Raw genomic sequence first — 22,562 nt, 5'->3', positions numbered from 1 at the left:
AGCAATGTTAACTTTATATGCTATGTAAAACTTAACATTGAAAGATTGATTCAGTTTTGTAACGCCGGTGTGACAAGTTTTCTGAAAGAATAAAATAAGAAAAGATAAAAGAAATTTAAGTGGAATAAATAAATTTTGATAAATAGCTAATGTGCTGTGATTTTTATTGTCTCTGTACGATGGTGTACAAAGTGTTCCTTAAAGTTAGATTATTATAAAAGAACAAATTGGTTGCTGTTGTTGTCACTGTTGCATAAGAATTGCTGGCTGTGGTGGTCTGGTTGCTGTGGAGGATTGGTCTGATTGGATTGCGGTGTCCTGGTTTGGTTTTCATATGATATAAATTTAATAGGTTATGGGCCCAGTCCATGCCTAGGAACTGCAGATAAGTATCAATACAATTTATAAATAAAAATGGAGAAAGGTAAGCGCAATATTAAACCATTTGATGGGGAAAAATATTCCATATGGAAATTTCGTGTTAGAGCACTTTTAAGTGAAAATGACGCGCTTCAAGTTGTTGATCAAGATGGTGAAAAAACGGATGAGTGGGAGAAACTAAATAGATGCGCTAAAAGTTTGATTATAGAGTATCTAAGTGATTCCTTTCTTGGTTTTGCTAAAAGCGAAAGCAGTGCTAGAGAAATTTTCAAAAAATCTGGATGCAATATATGAAAGGAAAAGCTTAGCTTCACAGCTCTCTATACGCAAACAATTATTATCATTAAAACTAAAGGGTAAAACAACATTGCTAAATCATTTTAATACATTTGATGATTTAGTAACAGAATTGCTGGCATCCGGAGCTCAAGTGGATGAAATGGATAAAATATCCCATTTGCTTTTAACCCTACCTTCCCCATATGATGGGATTATTACAGCGATTGAAACTTTGTCTGAAAGCAATTTGACTTTAGCCTTCGTGAAGAACAGATTATTAGATCAGGAAATTAAATTAAAGCAATCTTGTAAGGACACTAGTCTTAAAGTTTTGCAAGCGACTAGAAACGAAAATAAACACGCAATAACAAAACACAGAAATCAAAATTTTCAAAAGAACAAATACAAGTTTAATAAAACTAAATTTAATAGTAAACTAAAATGTTTTCATTGCGGCAAAGCAGGACATTTAAAAAGGAATTGCTTTATATATATAAAAAAGAAAAAGGTGGAGAAGATAGTCAGGCAAGCCACAAACAAGTGCAAATGGTGTCTATTCAACCAGAGTCAGGCCAGTCAGGCCAGGCAGGCCAGTCAGGCTTTGCATTTATGCTAAAACGTGTGTGTTATGCAAATGACAATATTTCTTTTCTCTTGGACTCCGGAGCGTCAGATCATATAATTAATGACGAAAATCTTTTTACCATTTTTACGTATTTGGATTCACCTATAAAAATCTCTGTGGCAAAATGTGGTGAATTTATATATGCATCAAAGAAAGGAGAAATTGAGCTATGTAGTAGTACTCAAGCTAAAATTTGTTTAAAGGAGGTATTGTTCTGCCCTGAGGTTCCTCACAATCTGATATCTGTTAAAAAGATGCAGGATGCTGGTTTGACAGTTATGTTTCATTCAGGAGGTGTAATGATCAATAAAGGTCATACAACTATAATGGAGGGTAAATATAGTAACAATGTTCCTATTGTTAATTTTAATTTACCAAATAGGGCATACGTATCGACTGCAAATAAAAATAATTATAGTTTGTGGCATGAGAGGTTAGGTCATATGAGTAAAGGAAAATTTGTAGAAATGAAATCAAAGAAAATGGTTGATAACATTGAGTTAATTGAAAATATACAACCTAATGATGATTTATGTGAGGTATGTATAAAAGGAAGACAGGCTAGCTAAGTTTTGAAAAATACAAGAATAAAGACCACATAAATAGACCGTTGTTCGTAGTTCATTCGGATGTATGTGGACCGATATCACCTTCAACTATGAATAAAAGAAATTACTATGTAATTTTTGTTGACGAATATACCCATTACTGTGTTACATATTTACTAACTTATAAGTCTGATGTTTTTGCTATATTTAAAGACTTCCTTGCGAAAAGTGAAGCACATTTTAACCTTAAAGTTGTAAATCTATATATTGATAATGGAGGGGAATATTTGTCGAATGAAATGAGGAAGCTCTGTGTTCAAAAAGGCATTAGTTACCATTTAACAGTTCCGCATACCCCGCAATTGAATGGTGTATCCGAAAGGATGATTAGATCTATAACCGAAAAAGCTCGTTCTTTGGTTATAGGAGCGAAATTACCAAAATATTTCTGGGGCGAAGCTGTATTGACAGCTACATATTTAATTAATAGAAGCCCAAGTAATGCATTGAGAGAATGCAATAAAACACCATATGAAATGTGGCATAATAAAAAGCCAAGTCCCAAATATTTAAAAGTTTTTGGTTCAACAGTATACGTTCATAAAAAATAAGAAAAGGAAAGTTTGATGAAAAATCATGGAAAGGTATACTGGTAGGATATGAACCAAATGGTTATAAGGTGTGGGATGCGGAAACTGGAAAATTTGAGATTGCTAGAGATGTCATTGTAGATGAAGCAGATATGATTAATTCTAGAGCTGTGTTTGACCATAAGAATGCTGAATTAAATAATGAAGAAAGCATGGTTGATATTGGAAACGAGAATACACTCTCAGATATGGGTACTTCCTCAAGTATCTGTGAGAATAAAACTGTAAATAAGAAAAATAATAAACAGTTAGATGAACAGCCTAGAAATATGGTAACAGAAGAATTGAATGCCGATCCAGTTTCGACTGGTGATACTATATGTGAAGATATAGGTGAACCAGGTAATAATAATAAACTGTTGACAAATATTAGAAAAAGTGATAGGTTAAAAGATAAACCACAAATTTCATATAAAGATCTTTTGGAAAATTGTATTATGAATGCTCAGTCTTCTATAGAGAATACCCCTCTTTCTTTTGATGAGATAAAATATAGAAGAGATAAGAAAAGTTGGGAAGAAGCAATTAGGGATGAGCTAGACTCCCATTTGATTAACGAAACGTGGTCATTGGTTAAGATACCAGATAACAAAAATATAGTAGATTGCAGATGGGTATTTACAATTAAGCAAAATGAAGTTGGCGAACCAATTAAGTATAAAGCAAGGCTTGTTGCGCGTGGATTTACGCAAGAATACTTGATTGATTATGATGAAACATTTGCGCCAGTTGCTCGAATTTCGAGTTTTAGGCCTATGATGTCTTTTTCAAATCAATATAGATTGAAAGTACATCATATGGATGTAAAAACTGCATTTTTTAATGGTGTTTTAAAAGAATAAATATACATGACAGTTCCCCAAGGAGTGGATTGTGAAAAAGATCAAGTATGTAAGTTGAATAAAGCTATTTATGGGCTAAAGCAAGCTGCTAGATGTTGGTTCGAGGTATTTGAACAAGCTTTAAAAGAAATTGGTTTTATAAATTCGCCTGTGGATCGATGTATATATATATTAGTAAAAGGGAATATTAAAAAGAATATATATGTTTTATTGTATGTTGATGATTTAGTTATATCAACAGAAAATATTCATACAATGAACAATTTTAAATATTATTTGAAGAATAAATTTCGGATGACTGATCTTTTAGAAATTAAATATTTTGTCGGAATAAAAATTGATAGAGATGATAATCAAATAAGATTGAGTCAATCAGCTTATATTAATAAGGTTTTAAATAAATTTGGAATGGTTGAATGTAATCCAGTAAATTCTCCACTTCCAAGCAAACTAAATCAGGAAGCATTGAATTCTGATAATAAGTATGATGCACCGTGTCGTAGTTTGATAGGATGCTTAATGTATGTTATGATATGTACAAGACCGGACTTAAGTACATCTGTTAACTTGTTAAGTCGATATTGTCAGAAAAATAACCAAGAAATATGGCAATGTTTGAAAAGAGTTTTAAGATATTTAAAAGGAACAATAGATTCAAAATTAGTATATAGAAAGAATATTAACTATGAAAATCTCTTAATTGGATACGTAGACTCAGATTGGGGTGGTAGTGAGAGTGATAGAAAGAGCACAACAGGGTACTTATTCAAAATGTTTGAATCGAATGTGATCTGTTGGAATACACGAAAACAAAATTCTGTAGCTGCTTCATCTACTGAAGCAGAGTATATGGCTTTATTCGAGGCAGTTAGGGAAGCACTGTGGCTTAAATCATTATTAGAAAGTTTGAAAATAGAATTTACAAAATCAATTAAATTGTTTGAAGATAACCAGGGTTGTATAAGTATTGCAAATAACCCCTCTAGTCACAAACGATCTAAACATATAGATATAAAATATCATTTTACTAGAGAACAAATTGAAAATAAACTAATAAAAGTTGTTTATATTTCCACAGAGAAACAGATTGCAGATATATTAACTAAACCACTTCCAGCTCCACGTTTCAATGAACTAAGATGCCAAATGGGCTTAACTGAATAATAAAAAAAGAAGAAAACTATGAGACTGAACTTGGCATATACAGTATTCAATTAATATTTTATATAATATATGTAATTTTTTTTATTTTGGTCTGATTAGGTTTTTCTGGGTTTTTCCTAATCCTTGCAACAAATGTTGGACTATTATTGTTACTCCCTGATAATATCAGGCTTGTCACATCTATATTTTAATTATAAGATTAAAAACAATGAATTTGGACTGATAGTATATGTAATTTAACTCATAGATATATATATATTTATCTAAACTTTAATATATCTAAACTTTAATATGATTATTGCAATTTGAGGAGGTGTGTTGGCAACTCATGTATTTGATATTGACTTTTTAAGATACATGGCAAGCATACATGTGAAGCTATGTTAGTTAACACAGATAATATTCGAGAATGTTCTACATTGCATGACAAAAGCAAATTGCAATATTCATTATAGCAATGTTAGGTTTATATGCTATGTAAAACTTAACATTGAAAGATTGATTCAGTTTTGTAACGCCGGTGTGACAAGTTTTCTGAAAGAATAAAATAAGAAAAGATAAAAGAAATTTAAGTGGAATAAATAAATTTTGATAAATAGCTAATGTGCTGTGATTTTAATTGTCTCTTTACGATGGTGTACAAAGTGTTCCTTAAAGTTAGATTATTATAAAAGAACAAATTGGTTGCTGTTGTTGTCACTGTTGCATAAGAATTGCTGGCTGTGGTGGTCTGGTTGCTGTGGAGGATTGGTCTGATTGGATTGCGGTGTCCTGGTTTGGTTTTCATATGATATAAATTTAATAATTATCTCCCAATTTGAGTCGCGCTACTTCTTAATTTATAAATATAATAAAAACCAAGAGTAGCTGGGCGTTCGCGACCAGCACCTTTTCATACAAAAGGTCGCGTTGGGATAATCGCGAGATTGCCAAATTTACCGGTTTTGTGAAATTTAATTTTATAAAGCTCGCCCTAAATATCTTCGGAGGTAAATACGCGCCAAGTATTTATTTTTTTTTTTTTAGGGTGTTCAATTACACTGTGCAACATCCGGCTGGGTATTGGACCAAACCCACTTCTTTGTAGAGACTGAAGCTTGAGTAGACAAAGTACTATCTCTGTTTTTCGAAGTAGGCTCCAAAAAATAGATAACGCGTTCATGAATGAATGAAGAATTCAGCCCTTCAAATAAGGGAAAAGAGCTGACCACGAACATATTTTTCCTTTTTTAATTTGCTGAACGCGTTAACAAAAAAAAATTTTCCAATTGTAGAATTTCGAAAATTTTGGAAAGCCGATATCTATTTTTTGGAGGCTAGCTTAGGAAAACGGAGATAGTGGTTTTTATACTTAAGCCTCAATCCCCTCAAAAAAGTTGGTTTGGTCCAATACCCAGAAAAAAAGTTTATTTTGTCGCATGGTGTTATCAATAGTTAAAAGTAAATATGCTAATTTGGAAAACCTTTTTAGAGGTCAAGCTACTTATTTTTTTGAACGGAAGTATTATTTTCTGATTTCTGCATCTCAAAATCATCCGGGCTTCGTTATCCGAATTCCTTTGTCTCTTTTAGTTTACTAGACATTAGCAAATATTTGCAAAGAATTTATTTGATATTTACATTTTTTAGTTACCAAATACTTATAATTGACAAATTACCATTACCAAGTATATTCATTACTGCACAGCTCTGATTAACGGTACCCACTTTGTCTGTATTTTTAGAAATTGCAAGGGGACACAGAGAAGGAAACATGCCACAAAGCTGCGCTGTTTAAACATCGGCAAAAAGATGTCAAAAAAAATCTAGCTTTAGAGGATTCGGTCTTCTTGTAGATCTTTCAAGATGGTCAAAGTAAGAGGAGACTGATAGTTGTTCCAAGGAAAAGAATTCCCGACGTTCGCAGTGAACTACATAACTGTCCAAGTGGAGGTCATCTTCACGAAGACGCTCGAGAAAATTCACGAAGACGCTCGAGAAAAACAGAGATTCTATTGGGTTGGTTGCCGTCAGTCGATCACCGAGTGAATTCAAACTGCGAGGTTTGCAACAGAGCGAAAGAGCCCAAAACACGAAGTCATGGCCAGATGATTTCAAGTACAATATATTTCAGGTGCACCTTTTGAAAGGATCGCCATGGATGTCGCAGGTCCATTTCCTACTAGCAACCGCGGAAACAAATACGTACTGGTGGTTATGGATTATTTCAGTAAATGGCCAGAGGTATACCCAATCCCAAACCAAGAAGCAGAAACAGTAGCAGAAGTGGGTACAAACGATTGGGTTGCAAGGTATGGTGTACCAATTGATCTGACCAAGGCAGGAATTTTGAATCAGCTGTATTCCAAGAAATGTGTAAGAAGTTGGGCATTCGAAAAACACGGACATTTGCATTGCATCCTCAGTCCGATGGTATGGTGGAACGTTTCAATAGAACCTTGGAGGAGCATTTAAGGAAAGTAGTAGACAAGTACCATAAAGAGTGGGATACACACATATCATAATTCTTGATGGGTTACCGATCGGCAGTGCATCAGACAACGGGCCAAACTTCCGCAAAGGTAATTTTTGGCAATGACCTTCGATTGCCAGCTGATTTGAAGTTTGGGATAGATGCCGATGCGGAGAGAAATGTCAAGAAATTCACTGGTGTCTTGGAAGAAGAGCTGAGAAAGATACACGATCTTGTAAAGCAACGAACAAAGATTATGAGTGACAAGATGAAAGCCAGATACGATCAAGTAATTAGTTCGGAAGGTTTTCAGGAAGGAGATTTGGTGCTGTTATACAACCCACAACGAAAAAAAGGTTTGTCCCCGAAATTGCAGTGTAATTGGGAAAGCCCGTACAAAGTTGTAAAACGGATCAATGATGTAGTGTACCGTATACAAACCATTGGCAAACCACGAATCAAAGTGGTTCGTTTGGAAAGGGTGGCAGCGTTTAGATCGAGAGATTTGTCTGATCGGGACTGGTAATTTTATAGCTGGTAACTAACTAGTAAATTCTAGAAATAGAAACGTCGGAAATATGCCAACGAGGAAACCGAACAGTATAAAAGCAGTACACGACGAATCAGTTTGATTTAAGCACGCTATCTGTCGAGAAGTAGAAGTGTTATTGTGAAGTACTTTAATAAAGGCCATTCAGCATTATTGAATATTCAACAGTTTAGTGATTCCAACGTTAATAGAAGGATGCAAATAAGCGGAATTTTAGTAAATTCGTTACAATATATAAATAAATTAGCGGTACCCGACAGATGATGTTCTGGGTCACCCTGGTCCACATTTTGGTCGATATCTCTAAAAGGCCTTCACATATACAACTAAGGGCCACTCCCTTTTAAAACCCTCATCAATACCTTTAATTTGATACCCATATCGTACAAACACATTCTAGAGTCACCCCTGGTCCACCTTTATGTCGATATCTTGAAAAGGCGTCCACCTATAGAAGTATGGCCCACTCCCTTCTAAAATACTCTTTAATACCTTCCATTTGATACCCATGTCATACATTCCAGGGTTACCCTAGGTTCATTTTCCTACCTGGTGATTTTCCCTCATTTTGTCTCCAAAGCTCTCAGCTGAGTATGTAATGTTCGGTTACACCCGAACTTAGCCTTCCTTACTTGTTATTAATCAGTTCGACAGCGTTTGCTAAACATATGTACATATCGGTAATTTTACTTTGTTATGGCTATATTGCAATATTAAGGGCGAAATGTTGAAGCTTAGCTCAAAAATTATTTTTAACTAATTAAGTATATGGTCTTTACTATGCGAGGTAAAAGTGCTATAGTGCATAGCCCCTCTAATTTTTTGAGGTAGGCTCCTTTTTTTTGGTTGGCACTTTTACAGGTTACCGTTAGAGGGATTAACTCAACAGAACAATTGACAATGTGTGTGTCATTTCGCTACGCCACGCCTGATGGATGTATTAACGGTCTTGCCTGGAGAGGTAGGGGTTCAACCAGTTACAGCACCCATATCGAAATTTAGTGAAATTTATACGCGCCTCAGTATAAGGTAGAAGTTTTTATTCCGCTTTAAGTGTAAATTTTACTATTATAATGGCGTTTTTGAATGAGAGTGGACATCCTTGTCTCTGAATGAATGAGGTGTATCTCCGTTTTACATTTCTGTATTACGTTTTGTCGAGATTATCTCCCAATTTGAGTCGCGCTACTTCTTAATTTATAAATATAATAAAAACCAAGAGTAGCTGGGCGTTCGTGACCAGCACCTTTTCATACAAAAGGTCGCGTTGGGATAATCGCGAGATTGCCAAATTTACCGGTTTTGTGAAATTTAATTTTATAAAGCTCGCCCTAAATATCTTCGGAGGTAAATACGCGCCAAGTATTTATTTTTTTTTTTAGGGTGTTCAATTACACTGTGCAACATCCGATTGGGTATTGGACCAAACCCACTTCTTTGTAGAGACTGAAGCTTGAGTAGACAAAGTACTATCTCTGTTTTTCGAAGTAGGCTCCAAAAAATAGATAACGCGTTCATGAATGAATGAAGAATTCAGCCCTTCAAATAAGGGAAAAGAGCTGACCACGAACATATTTTTCCTTTTTTAATTTGCTGAACGCGAAAATTTTGGAAAGCCGATATCTATTTTTTGGAGGCCAGCTTAGGAAAACGGAGATAGTGGTTTTTATACTTAAGCCTCAATCCCCTCAAAAAAGTTGGTTTGGTCCAATACCCAGAAAAAAAGTTTATTTTGTCGCATGGTGTTATCAATAGTTAAAAGTAAATATGCTAATTTGGAAAACCTTTTTAGAGGTAAAGCTACTTATTTTATTGAACGGAAGTATTATTTTCTGATTTCTGCATCTCAAAATCATCCGAGCTTCGTTATCCGAATTCCTTTGTCTCTTTTAGTTTACTAGACATTAGCAAATATTTGCATAGAATTTATTTGATATTTACATTTTTTAGTTACCAAATACTTATAATTGACAAATTACCATTACCAAGTATATTCATTACTGCACAGCTCTGATTAACGGTACCCACTTTGTCTGTATTTTTAGAAATTGCAAGGGGACACAGAGAAGGAAACATGCCACAATGCTGCGCTGTTTAAACATCGGCAAAAAGATGTCAAAAAAATCTAGCTTTAGAGGATTCGGTCTTCTTGTAGATCTTTCAAGATGAGTGGTTATGCTATTGATAGTCGCACCGGACAATATAAGCAATTAGAAGTCGTAGTAAAGACAGTTTTTCGGCTACGACATAAACTTTTCGCCAAAAGCGATTGACCCTTTGTCGTTTCGCTTTGTCGAGTTAGACAGTGACTTCTCGATTGACCATAACTTATCCACACCATGCAGAGGGGTTCACGTACTGAAGTGCCTTTATCATTCTGTCCATTTGTGCTGATCGATCAGAACGTAATCTCCATTTAAAGATCTTTATTTACGGACTCCATTTGTATAATCGTAGTTGTTGATCTCCTTTTCACGGCTGTTTCGAGTGAAAATTTTGAGCGAATTAACGGTATTCTACCTGCCTGGATAACGTGTTTGAATGGCAAGTTCCAGTTAAATTTATTGAAATTGACAGGTTTTGGCATTAAAATTATCTGGTACACAATCACAGCTTTCTACCGCTCCTGTGTGGGAGTCTCTCAGTTTGCTGAAAGTCGTATCACCTATTCGTTCTCTCAACCCAATACCATTTTAGCAGCAAATCAGCCAGCTCAATAGCAACTACGACTCGAAATTGTAATCTAACAGTTCAAGAAAATAACTAGCACTTTCGAAAAAAATTACTGCTATATGCCGTTGGTTCCACATTGCAGTGGAAAAGTGATCTATCTCATGTGTTATCCAAAAGTAATGATAATCAAAAATACCCCAACGCAATGATTATGGTAATTATAAGTCCAGTCAGTGGTTTTTTTTTTGCTTAATAGCAGTGATTCTATGACCACAGTGCCAGGTATAAAATTGAAATGTACTTTCTAAATTAAAGTTTTATTTCACATGGTCTCCCGTTATTCACAATATCTCCGTTATTCAATTATATTTAAAATCTGTTAATTCTCGTAAAAATATTGATTTAATTTCAGTAATAATTTACAACAGGGGTCGATTGCTTATACGCGTACAATAATATCGGAAGCTGTCAAACGTCGTGTCTTAACTTCAGTGTTAATAATCCCAAGGTGGAAAATAAAACTTTTGAGTCGTTCAATAGATATATCTAACGAGAATCAGAAAAATTATCCAGGGTTCCTCCGAAACCGGGGGTGGGATCCATAGTATTTTTGCGCTGAACACCTTTAAAATTGGGCACACAAAAACAAGACAGGCTTAACGATATTTGCCCATCCCAACTTCACATGTTCAGAAAAAGGTGAGTTCCCTCGAAGCCTTTTTTTTTTTGTTTACACTTTGACCAAACCAAGACTAAAATGTTTTTGGTCAAGCTGTGGGTGGCTGTCCCTTCCTAGTTGAACGTCGAAATCGAGCTAGTCAGTTGTTATCGAATGTTATTACTTACCCGCTACGTTCCGGAAGCCATCATAATAAAGCTACTAGCACAGCACGATCTCCGGAACTATTTTATATTACCATGTCGTACTTCTATCACAAGTTATAATTTGAAAGTTATTAATAGTGTGACGAATATTTACATCACTAAGTGATACTAGCATCCCTAATCCAATACTAAGTAGCCACTTGTATGTAAGTAAACAAATCAATCATCATTTACTCAAGTGTTTTGGATATTGATTTCTCCGACTCAAAATACGCTTTTCAACTTAAACTAAAAAATTACTTAATATGTAATAATATAAATTCTTTTTGCTAGTGTTCTCCATAGCTTAATATAAGCTGGTCTCTGTAATTTAGTCATAAGTGTCTGTAATAAACATTTGTTACTAGAATAAATAAATAAATAAATAAATAAATACAAGACAGCAGAAGATACTCACCATCAGCCGAAGTAGTACTCACATATGTATACACACGCATATGGCTCTGTGAGAGGCTATTAACTACAAATATACATGTACATATATGGCTGGTAACCAAGCATGAAGTTCGAGAAGTTACTAGACCTTAGGAGAAATGTGTGAACGAGGTAACAGAGAGTATAAGAGCAGCTAAAGCTGAGTAGTCAGCAATCAGTTTTGATTTAAGCACGCTATTGGTTGTGAAGTATAAGTGTTATTGTGAAGTACTTTCAAAGTAGTCTAATAAAGACCATTTTGCATAATTGAATATTGCAGTTATTTGTTCAACAGTTTAGCGATTCGAACGTTAGCAGAAAGTTTGGAATAAGCGGAATTCCCTAAATTCGTTACAATACTTATATTTTCGCACTATACCGGTCAAATATGACACATGATGGATGTGTGTGATTTGTGAATATGACATACCGATACCGGTTATCAGTGTTGCCATTATTTTGTTGGGACATTAAAAAAAAGCGGTAGTAGGTCTCTAAAACCCGTGGTGAATTTGTAGAAGAACATTTTGTTTCAGAAGTCGAATGATTTCAATTGTACCCCGAAAATGACTACCGAGGGCGTCAAAATATGTTTTCTGTGTGATTTTAAATACGAATAGCTTAAATTTAAACTTATTTCGCGTCGCTGGGTCGTCAAATAAGTTGCAGAAGTTTTCTACAAATTATTAAAATACTGGCAACTTTCTCAATTCGTTGGTCTATTACAATTTTCTTTTTCGGCATATCGATGACATTTCCTTATGCATGCTTTTTTCAATTTTACGTATTGGTGCATTGTGAGTGATAACTAAGTGTGATATCATACTGTCAACTGCCTGACAGGATGTTCAATATAGCGTTTTGACAGCGTGTTCAATATGGCGACCCATATCTTCAGCGGGTGATAGAAAGAGATGGAGAATGAGATAGCGATAGTCAATTACAAATCAGGTGATCCAATCATTTTGGAATTTTGACGTCTATGCAGAAGATATCACACTTAGGTATCATTCACAATGTATTGGTGTTTTGATTAATTTACGACGATTTTATTTATAATAACCAGCAATGTCGTCCTGGAAAAAAGCTTCCAAAAACAACCAAAAGGTCCATCGTGAGCGGCACCAACCAGACTCACGTAAACATCTTGGTTTGTTAGAAAAGAAAAAGGATTACAAGAAACGCGCCAACAATGAACACCACAAAGAACGCACCTTAAAGCTGCTACATAGAAGAGCCCTCAACAAGAATCCTGATGAATTCTATCACCACATGATCAACTCTAAGCTAGAAGATGATGTGCATCATGAATTGGAAAAGGAACCAGATGAGCACAGTAAAGTGCAAAAGGCGCTGATGGAGACGCAAGATATGCAATATGTGACAATGAAGCGTACGGTGGAGACTAAGAAGATTCAACGACTACAGTCGCAATTACACATGATAGATTTCGCTAATACTGTAAAAAATAAACACACATTTTTTGTAGAAGGCAAGGAAGATGAAGTTGTTGGTGTAGAGTTAGATAAAACGGAGTTGGCCAAACGACTTGAAACACATCCAAGTCTGCTAGAGCGCAAAACAAATCGACCGCGTATGCAAGATTTAGAGAAAATGAAAATACCAGAATTGAGTCCAGAAGTAAGTGCAAAGAAGTAAATATTTAAATTTTGTACTATATGTTTATGCATACATATTGCAGGAAATTAGAAAGGCTAATGCTTTGAAAAAGCAATCATACCAGGAACTCACCAAACGCATAGAACGTGAAAAAGAACTGGCAGTGGCGCAGCAAAAATTACAAATACAACGTGTGCTCAAACAACCACGACTGCTAAAACCTAAAAAAGTCAAGAATGGTACAAAAAATTCCGCGCCAGTTTATAAATTTAGGTATGAGCGTAAAAAGTAAACATAACATTGTGTCTTATGAATATTAAGTAAAACATATAAAAATAAGTTTTGTTCTTTGTTTCTCAATATAAGACAATTTAAGAAATCAGCCTACTAAACTTAGGTCTTATAAACCGCGTTGAGTGGAAATTAATTTCGACATAGGATTCCTTCAAACTTGCAACGCTTCACAGGGCCCCCGACTGGATAATCTCACCCTGTTGTTGTTGTTGTTGTAGCGATAAGGTTACTCCCCGAATGCCCCGGGGAGTGTTATCGATGCGACGGTCCCTTGCGGGATACGGATCCGGTACGCTCCGGTAACACAGTACCATCAAGGTACCAGCCCGACCATCTCGGGACCGATTTATATGGCCACACCAAACCTTCAGGTCATCCCTTCCTACCCCACCCCTAAGTTCCATAAGGAGCTTGGGGTCGCCAGATCCTTGTCTGTTAGTGAAACGGGATTTGCCGCTCGAAGGTGAGGTTGACAATTGGGTTGGAGAAGCTATATATTGCGCTACACAACCGCTTGAATCCCTCACCCTGTTGTTGTTGTTGTAGCGATAAAAATACTCCCCGAAGGCCTTGGGGAGTGTTATCGAGTTGATGGCCCTTTGCCGGTTGCAGATCCGGTATGTTCCGGTACCAAGCCCGATGATCTCGGGAACGATTTGTGACCACATGCGACCTTCTAGGCCATACCGCCCTCCCACCCCCTAGATCCATGAGGAGTTCGGGGTCGCCAGAGCCTCGGCTGTTATGAAACAGGATTTGCCAAGGATAGGTGAGGTTGACAATTGCGTTTGGAGAAGCTATGTATAGTCGCCTCTTACGACAGACATACCTACCGCGGGTATATTTTAACCCCCTTACCCATTGTCCCTTTGAAGAAATTTGGTAATAAAACCGGTTAGGCCTTTATGATCTTTAGTGCCATTTTTCTTTCAAAATCACGTTAATTCTCCAACCTAATCAACAAAACATTATTTTCATATGTATTTAATTAGCGAGCTTTGCTCAGATTGCTTTATACAATGGTTTTTGTAATTGATATTAGAGAAAAATTGTAAGTTTACAAACGGCGATGGTTACTAGGACATGTTTCATGTAGAACATGTCCTAGTAACCATCGCCGTTTGTAAACTTACAATTTTTCTCTAATATCAATTACAAAAAACATTATTTTATTAATAATATAGGGATCCGCTTGATCCACGACAGATTAAAGACGCACATCCTAAGTATATATTCTTCCGTGACTGAAAGGCTGTTTATAGCACCAATTTTTATGGAAACCATCAGAACTCTATCAATACTGAAATGTACTTTGCCTAGTTAAAAATCGCTATGTTGAGACTTTGATGTTATCCGAAATGACTGAAAACAAAAATTTTCTGTCTTGAATAAATTAAAACAAAAAAGAAATAGCTGCATAAGGAACTGAAAAAAATTCAGCAGAAGTCATGGTATACACCATTCAAAATAAGGAAGATCTAGATAAGAAGATCGAAGAGGCGAGCAGTTCTGGACAATTGATTGTCATTGATTTTTTTGCAAATTGGTGTGGGCCTTGTAAAATTATTAGCCCAAAGTTGGAAGAGTTAGCTACACAATATGCCGATAAAGCAGTTGTTTTGAAAGTCAATGTGGATGATTGTGAAGATATTGCGCTCGAGTATAATGTGACCAGCATGCCGACCTTTGTTTTTATTAAAAATCATCAAGTTATTGATGTATTTGTTGGTGGAAATTCTGAAAAATTGGTTAAGAATATGGAAAAGTATGTGGGTGAGCCAATACCTGTCGAAAATATGCCTGAGATTACGGAACCCGTACAGGTTGTGGATGAGGAGCTTGTACTAGACTAAATTTTTACTACTAAACTCTGTCTTGATAAAATGAAATAAATCATTTTATAAATAAAATAATAAACGAATATCTACGTATAAATTACTCACAATTTTCCCTTTTAAATATAGTACGATTTACGAAGACACTAAAATTTAGTAACAAATTACTTTGCCATCCAAGGCTTAGATATACACTTTAGTAGCGTAAGTGAAATTTGGTATACTTCAAGATAACTTATTTTATTTATAAATAAGTGAGAGGAATAACCCCCAGCGGGCTAGGGGCTCAGAATATACCCGCGGTAGGTATGCCTGTCGTAAGAGGCGACTAAAATATCAGATTCGAGGGGTTGTGTAGCGCAACCCTTCAGGTTGCCAGCGCAATATATAGCTTCTCCAAACCCCATTGTCAACCTCACCTATCCGCGGCGAATACTGTTTCACTAACAGACGAGGCTCTGGCGACCCCAAGCTCCTCATGGAAGTTGGGGGTGGGGAGGGAAGGATGGCCTGAAGGCTTAACGTGGTCATATAAATCGTTCCCGAGATGGTCGGGCTAGCACCTTAATGGTGCTGTGTTACCGGAGCGTACCGGATCTGTATCCGGCAAAGGACCATCACTTCGATAACACTCCCCAAAGCCTTCGGGAGCAACCTTATCGCTACAACAACAACAACAACAGGAATAGTTTTGTATAGAGCTTCTCCTAAATCGAAATCATGCTAAAAGAGAAGCTTGTTCTCTATAAATTAAAATACATTCATAGAAAGAATTATTTTTCATTATGTTTATTGGGTTCTTACTTTTTAGCAAAAGTAATCTTCATAGCATGTGACGGTGTAATCTTAAAGCCTTGTAGTGCCTCCTTTGCTGCATTACTTTGTAATTCCGTTGCGAATTCAACAAATGCAATATCGTGACGATTCGGAACTAAACGCACCTCTTTGAAGCCAGGGAACTGATTGAACAACATGGACAGCATCATTTCGTTGGTCTCCTCAGGCAGGTTGGTGAGGAAAAGAATTTGATTTGGTGGTTGTTCAGTTTGTGCATTAGGATTTGTATTTTCAGCATTAGACGCCTTCTTCTTTTTATCTCTGCATACACACGATAACAAGAAGAAAAATACAAATGAGGATTTTATCTTAATATGCAAACATAAACGTATGTACTTACTTTTTATCTTCAATAGGCTGCACCGGCTTCGGTGGTTTAACCTTTTTCGGCCGCTCTTTGAATGTTCCCTTAATTTTCGCTACTATATCACTATCTGTTTTGGAATATGCGATTCTCATTGGTTTATCATAGAAGGGAAATCCTTGCATAGTACGTAAAGCATTCGACGCACTTCCAATCTCCTTGAAGACCACAAACGCTTGACCACGCATTTTAAGCGTTTTTAAAGCCACTATATCTAGAATTTGGCCAAATTGTGAAAAAATGGCATAAAGCGACTTTTTGAGCTCTTCCTTTTTAATCTTTTCATTAAGATTGTTAATGTAAATTGTTTGATTTGGCCGCACATCCATTTTTATAAATATTTATAACGAAAATGCTTATTTCTGTAAAACGTTGATTTAACGCAAGCTAATTTGACGTTTCCTTTTGCTAGCTGTCGGTCGGCCTATAGTGATGCCAAAATTGGGGTTTGTAATAGATCTGTATCGAATATAATTTTAGGAGTGTGAAAGCCATGGAAAACGACATTCATATATTTTTACTTATCGATATCTTTTGGCAGCTGTTATTGGTGCCTTAACCTTAAATAAGTGATATATTAGCCGTGTTTTTTAACACGCGCGTATACGTTTCGTTTGCGCGTGTTAAAAAACGCCTATCTTCGCTTAGATAATGCTTAGGAGACCCATCTAGCGGCTGTGGTAAAACAACTAGCTACAGCAACAGGGTGTAGCGAAAAGCGGAGACGCAACGCTCTGATGGCCATAGGGTATAACATATAGCTGAATCAGTTGCGATGAATTGTGGACACACATATAATACATAGAATTAGTGTACAGGGTGAAACAAAGACACATATTTCAGTTACATCTGAGTATAATGCGTATTGAAATTTAGTAGGACAAAATTTATGCGCAGCAATTTCAGAGGTGTATTTATAGTTTGTCTCTTAGCAGTCAATATAAAGTTTAAGCGTAAACGGATATACGCGTGTTAAAAAACACGGCTATTAATAAAAAGAAGAAAATAAAAAAAAACTGCGATAATGCTCCACAAATGATAAATAACTTAGTCAAAACTTATGCAAAACAAAGTATAAAATATGCAAAAAGCTTTCAAATTCACCACTTGAAATATTTATGGGATATGGATATGGAGAAAAAGAATTGTTTGGTGTGGTTATGCCAATGGCGTTATGGTATGACATGTTTGTTCTCTGCAAGCAGTCCATTTTTCACCATTTGTGACAGCGAGTCTCGCTATTAATCCTCTGAAAACACAGGAATTCTGTTATATCAAAGAAATTAAAATTATAAGGTTGAACACGCCAGTATAACAGTTTTTTTGGCCAGTTGAGTTCAGAATAGCAAATTAGTGGAGTTCACCACATGCCAACCACTCTTTTTTGTGTTTGCCAAATTCACCAAATGCAAGCCGCGTAAAATATGAGAAGTGTCAAAATACAAATAAAAAGGATGAATAAAAATGATATTGCCTAGGATCTTGTCTACTTTGTTACTCTTTCGGTAAAATGTATGTATTTTAATTTCTTTGGCCAAACACAAGAATTTGTCAAATTAACTTTCGCGATTCTACTGTAGACTGTAGCGAGCATCATGCTGTTAAGATATGGTGGAAAGACACAAATCACATACCTAGATTGCGCACTGACGAGTTGAAAATTGCTTCGTTCTGTGCATCTACGTCATAGTTGACTCTTGAGCGAATAAAAAAAAGGCGAGAAAAAAGAGCTAAAGGAAAAGAATCAATTCTTACGTCATCCATACGTAGTAGTCTAAATAAAAGCAACTTTAAAAATGTTCTTTATGCTCATTTTAGTTGAAACCATTATACTTCTTGAGTTTTCGCCATCAATATGTATGAGTGTATACAATGTTTTGTTATTGAATTTAATTATTTGTTTATTTTAGATACTAGTAAATTACGATAATTATCTATGTTTGATGTGATTATTTAACCTACATAACCCTCTGTTATGACTTTTGTTCTTTTTTACATTGCGAGTTATCTTTTTGTTCTACTATAAAAGATCCTAGATCTTATTGTACTAATACTATTTTTGCAATAACTGATGATAAATGATGATAAAAACAGCTGATATTTAAATGCGCAATCTTCTGATGTGATTTGTGGTGGAAAGAAGAGATTTCTCCACGACGGCTCTGCAATTCTACTTTGAGCCTCCTGCGATTTACAACCAGATTAACTGAATTTTGTTTGTGTTAGTGCAGCCAGGTGGCTTCGTGACACACGTATATGTTGTCGGCTACGCGTTGATGAAAATCTAAAATTTTTGATTTTTTCATTTGGCGCTAGCTTATTTAAAATTCAGTCAATCTAGTTGTAAATGGCCGAGGCTCTATGAGTAGCGGGGTGTGATTGACAAAACAGTAGTGTTGTATATATTTTGTGTCGACATTCAAAATGAACAAGTGCACGGAAGAACAGCAATTCATATTAAAACTTATTGAAAATTATCAATGTTTACCAGCTGTATGGAATGTAAATCTTTTATTATTATTTAATAAAATTTGTATTATTTAATAAAACTGCTGTAGTTGCAAGTAAAAAAAAAGTGATCATCCGATGACGACATATTCACGACCGAACGCTACGGTTTCTCAATGCAAATGTTGAATGATGGCTTTTTACATTGTGAATGATGACTAAGTGTGATATCTTCTGCATAAACGTCAAAATTCCAAAGTGATTGGATCACCTGATTTGTAAATGACTATCGCTGTCTCATCCTGTATCTCTTTCTGTCACCCGCTGAAGATAGGCGCCGCCATATTGAACAGCCTGTCAAAACACTGAAAAGTAGCCATATTGAACAGCCTGTCAGGCAGTTGACAGATAAGATAACACACTTAGTCATCATTCACAATGGCCTTTTATTTGATAGTCGCTGGGCAAGCGTCAAATACCCGACACGCACACATACAAAAATTCAGTCAATCTGGTTGTAAATCGCAGGAGGCTCTTTGTGTTGGCAAAACATCGATAGTTTAGTTCTATCGATTAAGTCGATTTTTGGTGAGAAAACAATCGATAGTATCGATAGTTATTGGTAGAAATAAAACATTCAGAAAACTTGATAATGAAATATGGAAGGATTATTATTAAAAGAAAGTTTATTTAAATCGAATTCTTTTTGAATGTAACAAACAAGTTAATGACAAAAACTATATTAAATATACACAGATGAACAGCTATATTTCACAGTAAAATGATTTAATCTGCCTACTGCCAAAATATTTCAGAGATAATCACATATTCTAGAGCAGTCTTGCATTATTAATTGTGAATATGGCGGATATGGTTTCAATCAAAGTATTTGATATTTTGATATCGTTGACGTTAACCCTCCGATGAGTGAGAAGGTCCCTAGGGACCTTTTTGCCTTTTCAAACTGAAATTACTCCTACTTCGGTCACTACAAACGAAGTTGTAGTTTCGTAAACCAAATCAGTCAAAGTTTAGAAACAAAAATATAAATATGGCAGATGCAAGTAATTTGGACGTTACTGAAATGGTTGTACGCCGTAGCAGACGTTACCAGCAAATGACTGCGGATGAAAGGCGTGCAGTTGATAGTAGATTTGCTGATTTTATGGACGAAGACATGGATGAACAAATTTATAATTATGAAGTTGAGGATGATGAAGATCGCACATACCAACCTGCTGAAGAGTCAGATGCCGAAACTGAAGGATACGTGGAGCTAAATGAAGATAGTGATGACGACGATGATGAAGAGGAAGAAAATGATGGACAGGAAACGAATGAAAGTTACTATATTGGTAAAGATGGCACCCAATGGAGTAAAAAAGCACCACCAACATCACGCACTCGTAATCATAACGTGGTCGACTTCACAAGAAAGAAACCAGGACCAACAGGAAATATACACGACCCCTATACAGTAATGCGTTCAATCATGACAAAGGAAATAATACACTTAGTGCTACGTGAAACAAATCGTAAAGGCAGGGAGGTTACAGCTGCATGGAATTTGGCGAATCCCACGAAGAAAAAGGAGTGGAAGCCAGTGAAAGTGAAAGAGTTTGACGCCTTTGTAGCTATTCTTTTGTATGCTGGACTCACAAAATCAAACCATGATCCAGCTATGGAATTATGGGGAGTTGCCCAATATACAAAGCTGCGTTGTCGTACGATCGCTTCATGTGTATAAAGCAATTTATTCGATTCGACAATGGAAATACTCGACAACAACGAGTCATCCACAGCAAAACTGCGGCTATTGACGATATTTGGCAAATGTTGCAACATAACTTGGCATCAGCTTACACTCCTCATGAAGCACTAACAGTTGATGAGCAGTTGTTCCCTTACAGAGGCCGCACCCGCTTCACACAATATATTCCATCAAAGCCAGCTAGGTATGGTGGTTATGCGACTAACAGAGATATTATCCTGTGAAGGGAATGATATATTCTGGAAAACTGCCAAACCAACAACGGGAGATAAACCAAGGGCAGAACGTAGTGCAGGATCTTGTGGAAAAATATTTAGATGCTGGCCGTACTATATACGCGGTTAATTTCTTTACCACTTGACTTGGCGCGTATTTTGATGAGGAGGAAGACCGCATATGTTGGTACAGTGCGCTACAACAAAACATTCATTCCACAGGAGTTCAAGAAGAACCCGAAACGCATCATCAATAGTACATTATTTGGGTTCAACGAAGGGGATATAGCGTTATGCTCATACGTGCCGAAAAAATATAAAGTGGTGAACGTGCTCTCCACAATGCACTACACCTGCCGCGTTGACGAGCAAACCGAGAATCGGAAGCCCTATGCCATATTAGATTACAACGCCAACAAATGAGGCGTTGATACCATGGATCAAATGCTAGGCACTTACAGCTGCAAAAGAGCAACACAACGATGGCCGTTCGCCATGTTTTATAATATGCTGGACGTCGCTGCATTGGCTGCTTTTACGATTTACAACGAAATGAAGCCTATAAAAAAGAATGACAGACGGCGGTCGTTCTTTTTACTGCTAACGAAACAATTGGCCACACCAAATATCGAAGAACGTGCCCTGAACAACCATATAACCTCATATCCAAGGATACGCAATGCGATGGAAGCATTCGATGTCAGGGTAAGAAAAACATCTTCAAATTCAAGAATAGAATATATATTTGTTTGTTTTTTATTTTTCTTTTCATTTCAGGTATTACCAAGACCGATGGAAGGCAATGCACCGTCGTTTGCGGCTAGGTCAAGTAGACCGTCATGTCGCCTTTGCCGTTCTGAGTACGGGCGGCAGCGGAAAACGCGGGCATACTGCTGCGGCTGCGGCAACGCTGTTTGCGGAGAACATAACACACTTTTACATCGCTGCAACACTTGCGCACACGCTCAATAACAATAATTTTTAAACTTTTTTATAAGTCTTAAGAAAATTCAAGCAAAAAAAAACAAAAAATTTAAAAAATTGAAAAAATTATTTTTGTATGTAGAATTTAGTTATAAACAATAAAAAAAAAAAAAAATTTTTATATGAAAAAACATGATTTACAAAAAAAGGTCCGTAGGGACCTTTTCACACGGCCGTGAAGTTCAGAACTGTCACTCATCGGAGGGCTAATTCAAATAAAGGGCTAATTAATGGTGACTTATAACCATATAACCATAACCAGATAAAACAGCTGATCGAACCTACCTTATGGAAATCAATGTAATCGATCAATGGTGCCATACCACAACGCTAACGCCATAACCATACCATAGCCAACCAATTGGTTTTTGGGTTTTCGCCATATCCATGACCTAAAAATATTTGAGTTGGTGAATTTATTAACTTTGTGTATATTTTATTTATTGCTTTGGATACGTTTCGACTAAGAGACTTATTTTTTGTGGAATATGTTTGCGTTTTCTTCATTTTTATGAAATTTTCACGATTTTTAGGTTAAGACTCCATTAATCGATCACTTTGGAGATGGATATGTATATGGGTATCGTTACGATTATGGCGTTAGGGTTAAGGAAGTTTAATTTGGCCCTGGGTTAAAGCTGGAGTCGTTGGTGCCGTATGTCGTATCGCTGTATCCGTATCCCTAACGTAATCAGCTGTTTATCATTACGACGGTAAACCAAAACCCAGTT

General features: G+C 36.1%; 3 protein-coding genes across 3 annotated transcripts; 2 read left to right on the top strand and 1 right to left on the bottom strand.

The window, feature by feature from the left end:
- Positions 1-12,315: 12,315 nt before the first annotated feature.
- On the top strand, positions 12,316-13,469 carry LOC137249065 (probable U3 small nucleolar RNA-associated protein 11). The gene is made up of 2 exons (XM_067780217.1): positions 12,316-13,104; positions 13,166-13,469. The coding sequence occupies exons 1-2, from the start codon at positions 12,532-12,534 to the stop codon at positions 13,373-13,375; spliced, it is 783 nt and encodes a 260-aa protein (XP_067636318.1). The 5' UTR covers positions 12,316-12,531; the 3' UTR covers positions 13,376-13,469.
- Positions 13,470-14,627: 1,158 nt separating this feature from the next.
- Positions 14,628-15,256, top strand: LOC137249066 (thioredoxin-2-like). Its single transcript, XM_067780218.1, has one exon. The coding sequence runs from the start codon at positions 14,826-14,828 to the stop codon at positions 15,228-15,230; it is 405 nt and encodes a 134-aa protein (XP_067636319.1). The 5' UTR covers positions 14,628-14,825; the 3' UTR covers positions 15,231-15,256.
- A 729-nt stretch (positions 15,257-15,985) lies between these two features.
- Positions 15,986-16,913, bottom strand: snf (U1 small nuclear ribonucleoprotein A snf). The gene is made up of 2 exons (XM_067784808.1): positions 16,390-16,913; positions 15,986-16,310 (listed from the first exon to the last, which is right to left on the bottom strand). Exons 1-2 carry the CDS (start codon positions 16,740-16,742, stop codon positions 16,013-16,015), a joined length of 651 nt encoding a protein of 216 aa, XP_067640909.1. The 5' UTR covers positions 16,743-16,913; the 3' UTR covers positions 15,986-16,012.
- Between the last annotated feature and the right edge of the window lie 5,649 nt (positions 16,914-22,562).

This window comes from Eurosta solidaginis, chromosome 4 (assembly GCF_040869045.1).
Source record: "Eurosta solidaginis isolate ZX-2024a chromosome 4, ASM4086904v1, whole genome shotgun sequence".
NCBI lineage: Eukaryota > Metazoa > Arthropoda > Insecta > Diptera > Tephritidae > Eurosta > Eurosta solidaginis.
Note: the sequence above shows the minus strand (reverse complement) of the source record. Positions and strands in the feature narration are given on the sequence as shown.